The sequence below is a fragment of the Salvelinus fontinalis genome, chromosome 9, assembly GCF_029448725.1.
Source record: "Salvelinus fontinalis isolate EN_2023a chromosome 9, ASM2944872v1, whole genome shotgun sequence".
Lineage (NCBI taxonomy): Eukaryota > Metazoa > Chordata > Actinopteri > Salmoniformes > Salmonidae > Salvelinus > Salvelinus fontinalis.
Genome location: NC_074673.1, coordinates 1,577,083 through 1,594,956, shown reverse-complemented (window position 1 = coordinate 1,594,956; position 17,874 = coordinate 1,577,083). Strand labels below are relative to the sequence as shown.

Sequence of the window (17,874 nt, the reverse complement as noted above, 5' to 3'; positions counted from 1 at the left end):
ACACATAGAAGTAAGCCTATAGGCTACCTGGTTACGCATAGAAGTAAGCCTATAGGCTACCTGGTTACACAGAGAAGTAAGCCTATAGGCTACCTGGTTACACATAGAAGTAAGCCTATAGGCTACCTGGTTACACATAGAAGTAAGCCTATAGGCTACCTGGTTACACATAGAAGTAAGCCTATAGGCTACCTGGTTACGCATAGAAGTAAGCCTATAGGCTACCTGGTTACACAGAGAAGTAAGCCTATAGGCTACCTGGTTACACATAGAAGTAAGCCTATAGGCTACCTGGTTACACAGAGAACTAGGCCTATAGGCTACCAGAACTGTAGGCATATAAATGTTCCCATCTGGGGATCTGAAAGTATTTCTGATTGGCTTAACGCACCACCATCTCAAAGTAATGTTTTCACCTCAAAACAGCAAGTAAACAAAGTCTGTTTTTACATCTATTGAAAATGACAATAGTTCTTCAATTTATTAGAAAAATCTTTCCATCCCTCTTCCTTTCAATAACCACTCAATATGAAATGGAAAACATCTCATGCTTCATGAAATAGGCCTGCCACCTACCTGACCGGTACACCCAATATGGCCGCCTGCCACCCACCTGACCGGTACACTCCATATGGCCGCCTGCCACCCACCTGACCGGTACACTCCATATGGCCGCCTGCCACCCACCTGACCGGTACACCCAATATGGCCGCCTGCCACCTACCTGACCGGTACACTCCATATGGCCGCCTGCCACCCACCTGACCGGTACACTCAATATGGCCGCCTGCCACCTACCTGACCGGTACACTCCATATGGCCGCCTGCCACCTACCTGACCGGTACACTCCATATGGCCGCCTGCCACCCACCTGACCGGTACACTCCATATGGCCGCCTGCCACCTACCTGACCGGTACACTCAATATGGCCGCCTGCCACCTACCTGACCGGTACACTCCATATGGCCGCCTGCCACCCACCTGACCGGTACACTCCATATGGCCGCCTGCCACCCACCTGACCGGTACACTCAATATGGCCGCCTGCCACCTACCTGACCGGTACACTCCATATGGCCGCCTGCCACCTACCTGACCGGTACACCCAATATGGCCGCCTGCCACCTACCTGACCGGTACACTCCATATGGCCGCCTGCCACCCACCTGACCGGTACACTCAATATGGCCGCATGCCACCTACCTGACCGGTACACTCAATATGGCCGCCTGCCACCCACCTGACCGGTACACTCAATATGGCCGCCTGCCACCTACCTGACCGGTACACTCAATATGGCCGCCTGCCACCCACCTGACTGGTACACTCCATATGGCCGTCTGTACCTACCTGACCGGTACACTCAATATGGCCGCCTGTCACCCACCTGACCGGTACACTCAATATGGCCGCCTGTCACCCACCTGCCCGGTACACTCAATATGGCCGCCTGTACCTACCTGACCATGTAGCTTGTTCTCTGTCATACCTTGTAGTGATTGGTGAAGGCCAGCAGTATAGTCTGTACTATTTCATTGTGTTTACCTTGTACTCCAGCATCTTGGACTTCTTCTCCAGACGGTCTATCTCAGTCTTCTGGCTATGAAGGGTCTTGTCCTTCTCTCCCAGTTGACCTCTCTGGTCCTGGATGAAGTTCTCCTTGGAGACCAGGCTACTGTCCAGCTCCTGGAGCTTGGACTTAAACATGTCGGCTGGATGGAGAAAGGGAAGGAAAGAGAAGGAATACAAAATAAGACGTGATCAAAAAGCCCTAGAACCAGCTTGATGAGTTTGTGGTCCTCATCCTACCAGCCCTGTTGTACTCCTGGGTCCCCATCCTACCAGCCCTGTTGTACTCCTGGGTCCCCATCCTACCAGCCCTGTCGGTACTCCTGGGTCCCCATCCTACCAGCCCTGTCGGTACTCCTGGGTCCCCATCCTACCAGCCCTGTCGGTACTCCTGGGTCCCCATCCTACCAGCCCTGTCGGTACTCCTGGGTCCCCATCCTACCAGCCCTGTCGGTACTCCTGGGTCCCCATCCTACCAGCCCTGTCGGTACTCCTGGGTCCCCATCCTACCAGCCCTGTCGGTACTCCTGGGTCCCCATCCTACCAGCCCTGTCGGTACTCCTGGGTCCCCATCCTACCAGCCCTGTCGGTACTCCTGGGTCCCCATCCTACCAGCCCTGTCGGTACTCCTGGGTCATCATCCTACCAGCCCTGTCGGGACTCCTGGGTCCCCATCCTACCAGCCCTGTCGGGACTCCTGGGTCCCCATCCTACCAGCCCTGTCGGGACTCCTGGGTCCCCATCCTACCAGCCCTGTCGGTACTCCTGGGTCCCCATCCTACCAGCCCTGTTGTACTCCTGGGTCCCCATCCTACCAGCCCTGTTGTACTCCTGGGTCCCCATCCTACCAGCCCTGTTGTACTCCTGGGTCCCCATCCTACCAGCCCTGTTGTACTCCTGGGTCCCCATCCTACCAGCCCTGTTGTACTCCTGGGTCCCCATCCTACCAGCCCTGTTGTACTCCTGGGTCCCCATCCTACCAGCCCTGTTGTACTCCTGGGTCCCCATCCTACCAGCCCTGTTGTACTCCTGGGTCCCCATCCTACCAGCCCTGTTGTACTCCTGGGTCATCATCTGCCTGATCTTGTGTCTCTTCTCCAGCGCCTCTATGAGGCGGGGCAGAGTGACGTCATCATGGGGGTCCGTGATCTCGCTGGCAGGCAGAGGGGGAAGGTTCTGGAGCAGTTGGTGCATCACTGACTGGGTGGATTCTAGACCCAGAGGGGGAAACAGAACACAGTTCAGAACTAAAAGACATTGGATAAGACCGTGGCACCTAGCGACTCATCATTTACTGCAACGTGTTGTGTTTGGGGCAAATCCAATACAACACATTACTGAGTACCACTCTCCAATACAACACATTACTGAGTACCACTCTCCAATACAACACATTACTGAGTACCACTCTCCAATACAACACATTACTGAGTACCACTCTCCAATACAACACATTACTGAGTACCACTCTCCAATACAACACATTACTGAGTACCACTCTCCAATACAACACATTACTGAGTACCACGCTCCAATACAACACATTACTGAGTACCACTCTCCAATACAACACATTACTGAGTACCACTCTCCAATACAACACATTACTGAGTACCACTCTCCAATACAACACATTACTGAGTACCACTCTCCAATACAACATATTACTGAGTACCACTCTCCAATACAACACATTACTGAGTACCACTCTCCAATACAACACATTACTGAGTACCACGCTCCAATACAACACATTACTGAGTACCACTCTCCAATACAACACATTACTGAGTACCACGCTCCAATACAACACATTACTGAGTACCACGCTCCAATACAACACAATACTGAGTACCACTCTCCAATACAACACATTACTGAGTACCACTCTCCAATACAACACATTACTGAGTACCACTCTCCAATACAACACATTACTGAGTACCACTCTCCAATACAACACATTACTGAGTACCACTCTCCAATACAACACATTACTGAGTACCACTCTCCAATACAACACATTACTGAGTACCACTCTCCAATACAACACATTACTGAGTACCACTCTCCAATACAACACATTACTGAGTACCACGCTCCAATACAACACATTACTGAGTACCACGCTCCAATACAACACATTACTGAGTACCACTCTCCAATACAACACATTACTGAGTACCACTCTCCAATACAACACATTACTGAGTACCACTCTCCAATACAACACATTACTGAGTACCACTCTCCAATACAACACATTACTGAGTACCACTCTCCAATACAACACATTACTGAGTACCACTCTCCAATACAACACATTACTGAGTACCACTCTCCAATACAACACATTACTGAGTACCACTCTCCAATACAACACATTACTGAGTACCACTCTCCAATACAACACATTACTGAGTACCACTATTCAATACAACACATTACTGAGTACCACTCTCCAATACAACACATTACTGAGTACCACTCTCCAATACAACACATTACTGAGTACCACTCTCCAATACAACACATTACTGAGTACCACTCTCCAATACAACACATTACTGAGTACCACTCTCCAATACAACACATTACTGAGTACCACTCTCCAATACAACACATTACTGAGTACCACTCTCCAATACAACACATTACTGAGTACCACTCTCCAATACAACACATTACTGAGTACCACGTTCCAATACAACACATTACTGAGTACCACTCTCCAATACAACACATTACTGAGTACCACTAGCCAATACAACACATTACTGAGTACCAATAGCCAATACAACACATTACTGAGTACCACTCTCCAATACAACACATTACTGAGTACCACTCTCCAATACAACACATTACTGAGTACCACTCTCCAATACAACACATTACTGAGTACCACTCTCCAATACAACACATTACTGAGTACCACTCTCCAATACAACACATTACTGAGTACCACTCTCCAATACAACACATTACTGAGTACCACTCTCCAATACAACACATTACTGAGTACCACTCTCCAATACAACACATTACTGAGTACCACTCTCCAATACAACACATTACTGAGTACCACTCTCCAATACAACACATTACTGAGTACCACTCTCCAATACAACACATTACTGAGTACCACTCTCCAATACAACACATTACTGAGTACGACTCTCCAATACAACACATTACTGAGTACCACTCTCCAATACAACACATTACTGAGTACCACTCTCCAATACAACACATTACTGAGTACCACTCTCCAATACAACACATTACTGAGTACCACTCTCCAATACAACACATTACTGAGTACCACTCTCCAATACAACATATTACTGAGTACCACGCTCCAATACAACACATTACTGAGTACCACTCTCCAATACAACACATTACTGAGTACCACTAGCCAATACAACACATTACTGAGTACCACTCTCCAATACAACACATTACTGAGTACCACGCTCCAATACAACACATTACTGAGTACCACTCTCCATATGTTCAAGCATGGTTGTGGCTGCATCATGTTATGGGTATGCTTGTAATAATTAAGGACTAGGGAGTTATTTTTTAGGATACAAGTAAACAGTATTGAGCTAACGACAGGCAAAATCCTAGAGGAAAACCTGGTTCAGTCTGCTTTCCACCAGACACTGGGATATTAATTCACCTTTCCGCAGGACAATAACCTAAAACACAAGGTCGAATAGACACTGCTTACCAAGAAGACATTAAATGTTCCTGAGTGGCCAAGTTGAAAATCTATGGTAAGACTTGAAAATGATTGTCTAGCAATATTCAACAACCAATTTGACAGAGTGTCAATAATTTTGAAAAAATATATATATTTTTTTAAATAAAAAATTGGCAAATATTGTACAATCCAGACAATTAAATCCATTTTGAATTCAGGCTGTAACAAAACGTAGAATAAGTCAAGGGGTATGAATACTTTCTGAAGTCACTGTATACCGTCACTGTGCCGTGAGTGACTTTGAATAAAAGCTTCTGGCAAGCGGCATGATAAATATTATTACTCAAAGTGCAACAGCCACCCTCTCTACCTGCGTTGACAGGACCTCCTCGTTCCTCCAGGCGTCGCGGGTTGGTGGTTCTGATGGAGAGTAACCCTAACCCTAACCCAACAGCCACCCTCTCTACCTGCGTTGACAGGACCTCCTCGTTCCTCCAGGCGTCGCGGGTTGGTGGTTCTGACGGAGAGTAACCCTAACCCTAACCCAACAGCCACCCTCTCTACCTGCGTTGACAGGACCTCCTCGTTCCTCCAGGCGTCGCGGGTTGGTGGTTCTGACGGAGAGTAACCTAACCCTAACCCAACAGCCACCCTCTCTACCTGCATTGACAGGACCTCCTCGTTCCTCCAGGCGTCGCGGGTTGGTGGTTCTGACGGAGAGTAACCCTAACCCTAACCCAACAGCCACCCTCTCTACCTGCATTGACAGGACCTCCTCGTTCCTCCAGACGTCGCGACAACTCGTCTTTGAAGGCTTGGTTTTTCTGCCGGCGCCCAGCAGCTAAGCCACAGATGGGCCTGTCCACGGGCCTCGCTACCTCTACCTCCTGGGTCATCTCAGCAAAACGCATCACCAGCTGCAGAAACAAACACAGATCAGACAGATGCCCAGCTACAGAAACACAGACAGATGGCCAGCTACAGAAACACAGACAGATGGCCAGCTACAGAAACACAGACAGATGCCCAGCTACAGAAACACAGACAGATGCCCAGCTACAGAAACACAGACAGATGCCCAGCTACAGAAACACAGACAGATGCCCAGCTACAGAAACACAGACAGATGCCCAGCTACAGAAACACAGACAGATGCCCAGCTACAGAAACACAGACAGATGCCCAGCTACAGAAACACAGACAGATGCCCAGCTACAGAAACACAGACAGATGCCCAGCTACAGAAACACAGACAGATGCCCAGCGACAGAAACACAGACAGATGCCCAGCGACAGAAACACAGACAGATGCCCAGCGACAGAAACACAGACAGATGCCCAGCGACAGAAACACAGACAGATGCCCAGCGACAGAAACACAGACAGATGCCCAGCGACAGAAACACAGACAGATGCCCAGCGACAGAAACACAGACAGATGCCCAGCGACAGAAACACAGACAGATGCCCAGCGACAGAAACACAGACAGATGCCCAGCGACAGAAACACAGACAGATGCCCAGCGACAGAAACACAGACAGATGCCCAGCGACAGAAACACAGACAGATGCCCAGCGACAGAAACACAGACAGATGGCCAGCGACAGAAACACAGACAGATGGCCAGCGACAGAAACACAGACAGATGGCCAGCGACAGAAACACAGACAGATGGCCAGCGACAGAAACAGACAGATCCCCAGCTACAGAAACAGACAAATCAACAATGGACCGGTGTGGCTCAGTAAGTAAAAGCATGAAGCTCAAAGCCAAGACTGTGGGTTCAATCAGTCAGTCATTTTGGCACCATAGAAAAATGTCAGGCACAAAGACACATACACTCCTGAAAACAACACCTAAAGAAGAGAATTATTCCAAGTAGGGGATAATGGACTCACCATGGTTTCTTCGTAGTCGTCGGCTTTAGGATTGACACATACAACCATCCGTACTTTACCCTCCCCGTCGAAGTAGTTCTTGAACAAGTGAGTCACCTTGGAGTCACGGTATGGAACCATCTGGAAGAGAGAGATTTACATTAGGCCTGTTCATAGTGTCTTGTTCTTAGCCCCAGGCTAGACTGGCTCTGGGCTGGATTAGCATGTAGTCACACGTTGTTAGCCCCGGGCTAAACTTTAGCCCAGTCCTAAGGATTCACACAGACCAACAACCCCTCTGACACGCGACCAATATTACTATAAGCAATACGACACGTATTAACACACAGCTTCTAGCCTAGCATTGGATTTCCAACAGTTATGGTTTGTATAGACCTTGCTGTCCGCCTGAACTCGGAAAACCATGTTTCCCTTTAGAAATTCACCCTGGCCTGTACAGAGAATGCTGTGTACGTTTCCTGATCCAGGAGAAAATCATACAACATTATCATGGATATAATCAAAGTAAATAAAAAGCTATGAAACTAGACAAAATTGAGTTTGCTCATAAAGATCCTATTAAATTACTAGCTGAATTCCTAATTCAATGCATTTGTTGCCCTTCCAACTGTAGACATTTGTAGCTTCAGACATTAGCCAGCCTGCATAGCAACCCTTGTTGTTGGGCACTAACCTGCATAGCAACCATTTTTGTTGGGCACTAACCTGCCTAGCAACCATTTTTGCTAGGCACTAACCTGCAAAGCAACCATTTTTGTTGGGCACTAACCTGCCTAGCAACCATTTTTGTTAGGCACTAACCTGCATAGCAACCATTTTTGTTAGGCATTAACCTGCATAGCAACCATTTTTGTTAGGCACTAACCTGCATAGCAACCATTATTGTTAGCCACTAACCTGCATAGCAACCATTTTTGTTAGCCACTAACCACGTTTCCATGCACAGTGTAAAGTTATGACAGCTGTGATGGAAACTGGAACTTTCGTTACCATTTTATAAACGCCAAACAGATTTGTTAAACATGGTGGGACCTTTATTGTGTCTGGAAAATTAATTATGCGAGAAATGGCGGTGGAAATGCTTTTATGCACAAATATTGATATAATAACCATCTCATGGAAGTGAACTTGAGTCCTCCCCCTTTGATTTAGGAAAGCAGGCAGTTTATTAAGCTGCAGATGCAATAAGTGATGAACTTCACAGGGTGGTGAAAGAGCACGGGGGTGATCTTGATGATCCTGTCCAATAAATATCGAGGGTCTTATTCTGGTGACATGACGACGGATGCTTGACTAATAAAAAATATCCTCACTCTTATCCATAATAAACTCATCATGTAGAATAGGCTACCAGCACGGTATCTGCCAGCTGTTAGCTACAGAGCACATGTCAAGACCAGAGGAGACACATTTGCTATTTAATGCAACAGTTATGACTAAACAGTAGAGTTGAAAATGTGATGGAAACATATTGAACTTTACATCTTTATTTTGGCACATGAAAACATAAGTACATTTTATGCACTACGCCATCACTGATTGATGAAGTACATTTGGTGGGAAAATGTGCAAATTTTCTTTATGCAGATTCTAGAAAAGTCACGAGAAAATCTGTCGCCTAATTGGATGGAAACACAGCTATAGCAACCAAAGTTTTTGCACAGATTAAAATATTTTTGGTTTTTGTCCTCGGATGAATTTAACTACTTATCAACATAATGTGCAGAAGGTATTACAGGCATATGATGATACAGCATGGCCTGTCTACTCTGCCAAATACAGACCCTATGATACAGCATGGCCTGTCTACTCTGCCAAATACAGACCCTATGATACAGCATGGCCTGTCTACTCTGCCAAATACAGACCCTATGATACAGCATGGCCTGTCTACTCTGCCAAATACAGACCCTATGATACAGCATGGCCTGTCTACTCTGCCAAATACAGACCCTATGATACAGCATGGCCTGTCTACTCTGCCAAATACAGACCCTATGATACAGCATGGCCTGTCTACTCTGCCAAATACAGGCCCTATGATACAGCATGGCCTGTCTACTCTGCCAAATACAGGCCCTATGATACAGCATGGCCTGTCTACTCTGCCAAATACAGACCCTATGATACAGCATGGCCTGTCTACTCTGCCAAATACAGACCCTATGATACAGCATGGCCTGTCTACTCTGCCAAATACAGACCCTATGATACAGCATGGCCTGTCTACTCTGCCAAATACAGACCCTATGATACAGCATGGCCTGTCTACTCTGCCAAATACAGACCCTATGATACAGCATGGCCCGTCTACTCTGCCAAATACAGACCCTATGATACAGCATGGCCCGTCTACTCTGCCAAATACAGACCCTATGATGCAGCATGGCCCGTCTACTCTGCCAAATACAGACCCTATGATGCAGCATGGCCTGTCTACTCTGCCAAATACAGACCCTATGATGCAGCATGGCCCGTCTACTCTGCCAAATACAGACCCTATGATGCAGCATGGCCCGTCTACTCTGCCAAATACAGACCCTACGATACAGCATGGCCTGTCTACTCTGCCAAATACAGACCCTATGATACAGCATGGCCTGTCTACTCTGCCAAATACAGACCCTATGATGCAGCATGGCCTGTCTACTCTGCCAAATACAGACCCTACGATAGAACATGGCCCATCTACTCTGCCAAATACAGACCCTATGATGCAGCAAGGCCAATTACAGAGCGGTACAGTATACTGCCAGATAATGTGGTGCAGTACAGATGCATATCCCCAAATGTACCTAGTTGGTTCCACTGCCTACAACCTCATATACACAAGGGTAGTATGGAGTACATATATGGTCCAGAATGTATGACATGCAATCCTAACCTTATTTGTGCCACACATTTGATTCTCCCGAAGCACTTCGATACACGTCCTCAAAGTCATGAGCGACTGGTTGATGTTACCTGCAAATCAGAAATATACATTTGAACTTAAAAAGCAGAAAAGGAATATTTCCTGAAGAAAATGTGAGCTTTCTTCAGCAGCCCAAGTATAGACAATGTTTTCTGGTAGTGGATAACATTTATACTCGGGGGTTCTCCCCAAAGAATTCCCTATTTATACTCGGGGGTTCTCCCCAAAGAATTCCCTATTTATACTCGGGGGTTCTCCCCAAAGAATTCCCTATTTATACTCGGGGGTTCTCCCCAAAGAATTCCCTATTTATACTCGGGGGTTCTCCCCAAAGAATTCCCTATTTATACTCGGGGGTTCTCCCCAAAGAATTCCCTATTTATACTCGGGGGTTCTCCCCAAAGAATTCCCTATTTATACTCGGGGGTTCTCCCCAAAGAATTCCCTATTTATACTCGGGGGTTCTCCCCAAAGAATTCCCTATTTATACTCGGGGGTTCTCCCCAAAGAATTCCCTATTTATACTCGGGGGTTCCCCCCAAAGAATTCCCTATTTATACTCGGGGGTTCCCCCCAAAGAATTCCCTATTTATACTCGGGGGTTCCCCCCAAAGAATTCCCTATTTATACTCGGGGTTCCCCCCAAACAATTCCCTATTTATACTCGGGGGTTCTCCCCAAAGAATTCCCTATTTATACTCGGGGGTTCTCCCCAAAGAATTCCCTATTTATACTCGGGGTTCCCCCCAAACAATTCCCTATTTATACTCGGGGTTCCCCCCAAAGAATTCCCTGTTTAATAACAAAATTTATACTCAGTACTCAGAAGCCCCACCTTGTTAAAAGATCCCGGGGAGAACCCTGACATTGATGAATGGAAAGTGACTAGAACCCACCTGCTTCTCTGAGGCGGTTGCCCTCTGCCCGGGTCCTGCTCGTGCGCTCACTCCCCGCCAAGTCAACCAGGCACAGCTGACTGACGCTCACCTGATTCTTATCCTGAGCACACAAAGTAAAACATTTATACATATTTACTCTTCAACTAGACAGTTATTTTCACCCCCCCCCCTATAGTCGATGTCCATACCCCCACAGAAAACAAATCATCAAAATAAAATAAGACAAATTAATCTGTTTAGGCTAGAGATATGTCGATGTCAGCCTTTCACATCTGCGGTGGAAAGCCGCAAAGCTACAGCAGTGTTTGGCAGACCAGGAGACATCCCGAAAATCAGTCTTCTCACGGAAACGTGACGGGACTCGTCTGAAGTCGGTACCACCGATCTGCAAACTTCCAGATAGCTAAAAGATCGTATGTATGGCCATCTTTTAAAATAAAATCCATAGGTTAGCGTAGCACGCACGGGAAATACAAAACCATACTGCAGAGGAGTGATCAGTGGACTCAGAGGAAACCATTCTTATCCCCTTCCCTTGGCTGTGCATGTTTCTAACAGAAGACAGCATCGGTGTCCCACACCAGTTCTGACTGCTCACCTCCGACGCTCGGAAGAGCCCTTTGGGACCTACTTCCCCGATCCGTTCGGCTCAGTTGACATGCCAGTAAGTGAAATCGAACAGCTGATCGAGCCGTCATGTGACCGACTGCTGCAGATAACACATTCCCGGGTCACTACGGAGGAGTTTTGGGTCCTGAATCAACGGGAACACCCTGCCGTCTCCCTCTGAGCATTAATGCAACGTTCAAAACCACTGGGATCCCAGACCTGAGAAATCTTAGACTTCCAACTCCATTAAAACTCATGGTACACGTCGCCAGCTCATATCGATGTGAAGCTGGATTCAGTGCTCTCAGCTCATATCTGTGTGGAGCTGGATTCAGTGCTCTCGTCTGCATTAAAACCAAACATTGATCCAGGTTGGATGTGACAGCAGAGATGAGATGCCCACTGTCGACCACGCCCACTAACTTTGAGAAGCTCCTACGTGACATGCATCAAGCCACATCCATCTCATTAGTGGTGGTGAGATAAGATACATTATGTAATGTAAGACTAGTTTGAAATAGACTATCATCAAAGCCCCACATTAACAGTATGTGATGGTGATTTGAGAAGACAAAAATACTGTCCGCAGCAGCCGGGCGCTACGGCCCCAAAACAACAGCCGGGCGCTACGGCCCCAAAACAACAGCCGGGCGCTACGGCCCCAAAACAACAGCCGGGCGCTACGGCCCCAAAACAACAGCAGGGCGCTACGGCCCCAAAACAACAGCCGGGCGCTACGGCCCCAAAACAGCTGTTTCTTGCTGCTGGAGTGAAACATGCTTTCATAAGCCCAGTCACAGTAGGAACAACATCCTCTATCCACTTCCTGATGAACCCAGTCACAGTAGGAACAACATCCTCTATCCACTTCCTGATGAACCCAGTCACAGTAGGAACATCCTCTATCCACTTCCTGATGAACCCAGTCACAGTAGGAACAACATCCTCTATCCACTTCCTGATGAACCCAGTCACAGTAGGAACAACATCCTCTATCCACTTCCTGATGAACCCAGTCACAGCAGGAACAACATCCTCTATCCACTTCCTGATGAACCCAGTCACAGTAGGAACAACATCCTCTATCCACTTCCTGATGAACCCAGTCACAGTAGGAACAACATCCTCTATCCACTTCCTGATGAACCCAGTCACAGTAGGAACAACATCCTCTATCCACTTCCTGATGAACCCAGTCACAGTAGGAACAACATCCTCTATCCACTTCCTGATGAACCCAGTCACAGTAGGAACAACATCCTCTATCCACTTCCTGATGAACCCAGTCACATCCTCTACCCACTTCCTGATGAACCCAGTCACATCCTCTACCCACTTCCTGATGAACCCAGTCACAGTAGGAACAACATCCTCTATCCACTTCCTGATGAACCCAGTCACAGTAGGAACAACATCCTCTATCCACTTCCTGATGAACCCAGTCACAGTAGGAACAACATCCTCTATCCACTTCCTGATGAACCCAGTCACAGTAGGAACAACATCCTCTATCCACTTCCTGATGAACCCAGTCACAGTAGGAACAACATCCTCTATCCACTTCCTGATGAACCCAGTCACAGTAGGAACAACATCCTCTATCCACTTCCTGATAAACCCAGTCACAGTAGGAACTACATCCTCTATCCACTTCCTGATGAACCCAGTCACAGTGGTAACATCCTCTATCCACTTCCTGATGAACCCAGTCACAGTAGGAACAACACCCTCTATCCACTTCCTGATGAACCCAGTCACAGTAGGAACAACATCCTCTAGCCACTTCCTGATGAACCCAGTCACAGTAGGAACAACATCCTCTATCCACTTCCTGATGAACCCAGTCACAGTAGGAACAACATCCTCTAGCCACTTCCTGATGAACCCAGTCACAGTAGGAACAACATCCTCTATCCACTTCCTGATGAACCCAGTCACAGTAGGAACAACATCCTCTATCCACTTCCTGATGAACCCAGTCACAGAGGGAACAACATCCTCTATCCACTTCCTGATGAACCCAGTCACAGAGGGAACAACATCCTCTATCCACTTCCTGATGAACCCAGTCACAGTAGGAACAACATCCTCTATCCACTTCCTGATGAACCCAGTCACAGTAGGAACAACATCCTCTATCCACTTCCTGATGAACCCAGTCACATCCTCTATCCACTTCCTGATGAACCCAGTCACAGTAGGAACTACATCCTCTATCCACTTCCTGATGAACCCAGTCACAGTAGGAACAACATCCTCTATCCACTTCCTGATGAACCCAGTCACAGTAGGAACAACATCCTCTATCCACTTCCTGATGAACCCAGTCACAGTAGAAACAACATCCTCTATCCACTTCCTGATGAACCCAGTCACAGTAGGAACAACATCCTCTATCCACTTCCTGATGAACCCAGTCACAGTAGGAACAACATCCTCTATCCACTTCCTGATGAACCCAGTCACAGTAGGAACAACATCCTCTATCCACTTCCTGATGAACCCAGTCACAGTAGAAACAACATCCTCTATCCACTTCCTGATGAACCCAGTCACAGTAGGAACAACATCCTCTATCTACTTCCTGATGAACCCAGTCACAGTAGGAACAACATCCTCTATCCACTTCCTGATGAACCCAGTCACAGTAGGAACAACATCCTCTATCCACTTCCTGATGAACCCAGTCACATCCTCTACCCACTTCCTGATGAACCCAGTCACATCCTCTACCCACTTCCTGATCAACCCAGTCACAGTAGGAACAACATCCTCTATCCACTTCCTGATGAACCCAGTCACAGTAGGAACAACATCCTCTATCCACTTCCTGATGAACCCAGTCACAGCAGGAACAACATCCTCTATCCACTTCCTGATGAACCCAGTCACAGTAGGAACAACATCCTCTATCCACTTCCTGATGAACCCAGTCACAGCAGGAACAACATCCTCTATCCACTTCCTGATAAACCCAGTCACAGTAGGAACTACATCCTCTATCCACTTCCTGATAAGCCCAGTCACAGTAGGAACAACATCCTCTATCCACTTCCTGATAAGCCCAGTCACAGTAGGAACAACATCCTCTATCCACTTCCTGATGAACCCAGTCACAGTAGGAACAACATCCTCTATCCACTTCCTGATGAACCCAGTCACAGTAGGAACAACATCCTCTATCCACTTCCTGATAAACCCAGTCACAGTAGGAACTACATCCTCTATCCACTTCCTGATGAACCCAGTCACAGTGGTAACATCCTCTATCCACTTCCTGATGAACCCAGTCACAGTAGGAACAACACCCTCTATCCACTTCCTGATGAACCCAGTCACAGTAGGAACAACATCCTCTATCCACTTCCTGATGAACCCAGTCACAGCAGGAACAACACCCTCTATCCACTTCCTGATGAACCCAGTCACAGTGGGAACAACATCCTCTATCCACTTCCTGATGAACCCAGTCACAGTAGGAACAGCATCCTCTATCCACTTCCTGATGAACCCAGTCACAGTAGGAACAACATCCTCTATCCACTTCCTGATGAACCCAGGCACAGTAGGAACAACATCCTCTATCCACTTCCTGATGAACCCAGTCACAGTAGGAACTACATCCTCTAGCCACTTCCTGATGAACCCAGTCACCGTAGGAACAACATCCTCTACCACTTCCTGATGAACCCAGTCACAGTAGGAACAACATCCTCTATCCACTTCCTGATGAACCCAGTCACAGTAGGAACAACATCCTCTATCCACTTCCTGATGAACCCAGTCACAGCAGGAACAACATCCTCTATCCACTTCCTGATGAACCCAGTCACAGTAGGAACAACATCCTCTATCCACTTCCTGATGAACCCAGTCACAGTAGGAACAACATCCTCTATCCACTTCCTGATGAACCCAGTCACAGTAGGAACAACATCCTCTATCCACTTCCTGATGAACCCGGTCACAGTAGGAACAACATCCTCTATCCACTTCCTGATGAACCCAGTCACAGTGGGAACAACATCCTCTATCCACTTCCTGATGAACCCAGTCACAGTAGGAACAACATCCTCTATCCACTTCCTGATGAACCCAGTCACAGTAGGAACAACATCCTCTATCCACTTCCTGATGAACCCAGTCACAGTAGGAACAACATCCTCTATCCACTTCCTGATGAACCCAGTCACAGTAGGAACAACATCCTCTATCCACTTCCTGATGAACCCAGTCACAGTGGGAACAACATCCTCTATCCACTTCCTGATGAACCCAGTCACAGTAGGAACAACATCCTCTATCCACTTCCTGATGAACCCAGTCACAGTAGGAACAACATCCTCTATGTACTTCCTGATGAACCCAGTCACAGTAGGAACAACATCCTCTATGTACTTCCTGATGAACCCAGTCACAGTAGGAACAACATCCTCTATCCACTTCCTGATGAAACCAGTCACAGTAGGAACAACATCCTCTATCCACTTCCTGATGAACCCAGTCACAGTGGGAACAACATCCTCTATCCACTTCCTGATGAACCCAGTCACAGTAGGAACAACATCCTCTATCCACTTCCTGATGAACCCAGTCACAGTAGGAACAACATCCTCTATCCACTTCCTGATGAACCCAGTCACAGTAGGAACAACATCCTCTATCCACTTCCTGATGAACCCAGTCACAGCAGGAACAACATCCTCTATCCACTTCCTGATGAACCCAGTCACAGTAGGAACAACATCCTCTATCCACTTCCTGATGAACCCAGTCACAGTAGGAACAACATCCTCTATCCACTTCCTGATGAACCCAGTCACAGTAGGAACAACATCCTCTATCCACTTCCTGATGAACCCAGTCACAGTAGGAACAACATCCTCTATCCACTTCCTGATGAACCCAGTCACAGTAGGAACAACATCCTCTATCCACTTCCTGATGAACCCAGTCACAGTAGGAACAACATCCTCTATCCACTTCCTGATGAACCCAGGCACAGTAGGAACAACATCCTCTATCCACTTCCTGATGAACCCAGTCACAGTAGGAACAACATCCTCTATCCACTTCCTGATGAACCCAGTCACAGTGGGAACAACATCCTCTATCCACTTCCTGATGAACCCAGTCACAGTAGGAACAACATCCTCTATCCACTTCCTGATAAACCCAGTCACAGTAGGAACTACATCCTCTATCCACTTCCTGATGAACCCAGTCACAGTGGTAACATCCTCTATCCACTTCCTGATGAACCCAGTCACAGTAGGAACAACACCCTCTATCCACTTCCTGATGAACCCAGTCACAGTAGGAACAACATCCTCTAGCCACTTCCTGATGAACCCAGTCACAGTAGGAACAACATCCTCTATCCACTTCCTGATGAACCCAGTCACAGTAGGAACAACATCCTCTATCCACTTCCTGATGAACCCAGTCACAGTGGGAACAACATCCTCTATCCACTTCCTGATGAACCCAGTCACAGTACGAACAACATCCTCTATAAACTTCCTGATGAACCCAGTCACAGTAGGAACAACATCCTCTATCCACTTCCTGATGAACCCAGTCACAGTAGGAACAACATCCTCTATCCACTTCCTGATGAACCCAGTCACAGTAGGAACTACATCCTCTATCCACTTCCTGATAAACCCAGTCACAGTAGGAACATCCTCTATCCACTTCCTGATAAACCCAGTCACAGTGGGAACAACATCCTCTATCCACTTCCTGATGAACCCAGTCACAGTAGGAACAACATCCTCTATCCACTTCCTGATGAACCCAGTCACAGTAGGAACAACATCCTCTATCCACTTCCTGATGAACCCAGTCACAGTAGGAACAACATCCTCTATCCACTTCCTGATGAACCCAGTCACAGTGGGAACAACATCCTCTATCCACTTCCTGATGAACCCCGTCACAGTAGGAACAACATCCTCTATCCACTTCCTGATGAACCCAGTCACAGTAGGAACAACATCCTCTATCCACTTCCTGATGAACCCAGTCACAGTAGGAACAACATCCTCTATCCACTTCCTGATGAACCCAGTCACAGTAGGAACAACACCCTCTAGCCACTTCCTGATGAACCCAGTCACAGTAGGAACAACATCCTCTAGCCACTTCCTGATGAACCCAGTCACAGTGGGAACAACATCCTCTATCCACTTCCTGATGAACCCAGTCACAGTGGGAACAACATCCTCTATCCACTTCCTGATGAACCCAGTCACAGTAGGAACAACA

General features: G+C 47.2%; 1 protein-coding gene across 3 annotated transcripts in view; it reads right to left on the bottom strand.

Moving 5' to 3' along the window:
* The window catches only part of kif23 (kinesin family member 23), a 68,327-nt gene that overhangs the window by 26,098 nt on the left and 24,355 nt on the right, over positions 1–17,874 (bottom strand). For all 3 annotated transcript variants that reach the window (XM_055933042.1, XM_055933040.1, XM_055933041.1), the window contains 6 exons: positions 10,993–11,095; positions 10,067–10,146; positions 7,183–7,302; positions 6,041–6,200; positions 2,618–2,782; positions 1,548–1,714 (listed from right to left, as the gene is read on the bottom strand). In XM_055933042.1, the coding sequence (XP_055789017.1) occupies positions 1,548–1,714; positions 2,618–2,782; positions 6,041–6,200; positions 7,183–7,302; positions 10,067–10,146; positions 10,993–11,095 (795 nt within the window). The remainder of the gene's footprint in view (positions 1–1,547; positions 1,715–2,617; positions 2,783–6,040; positions 6,201–7,182; positions 7,303–10,066; positions 10,147–10,992; positions 11,096–17,874) is intronic.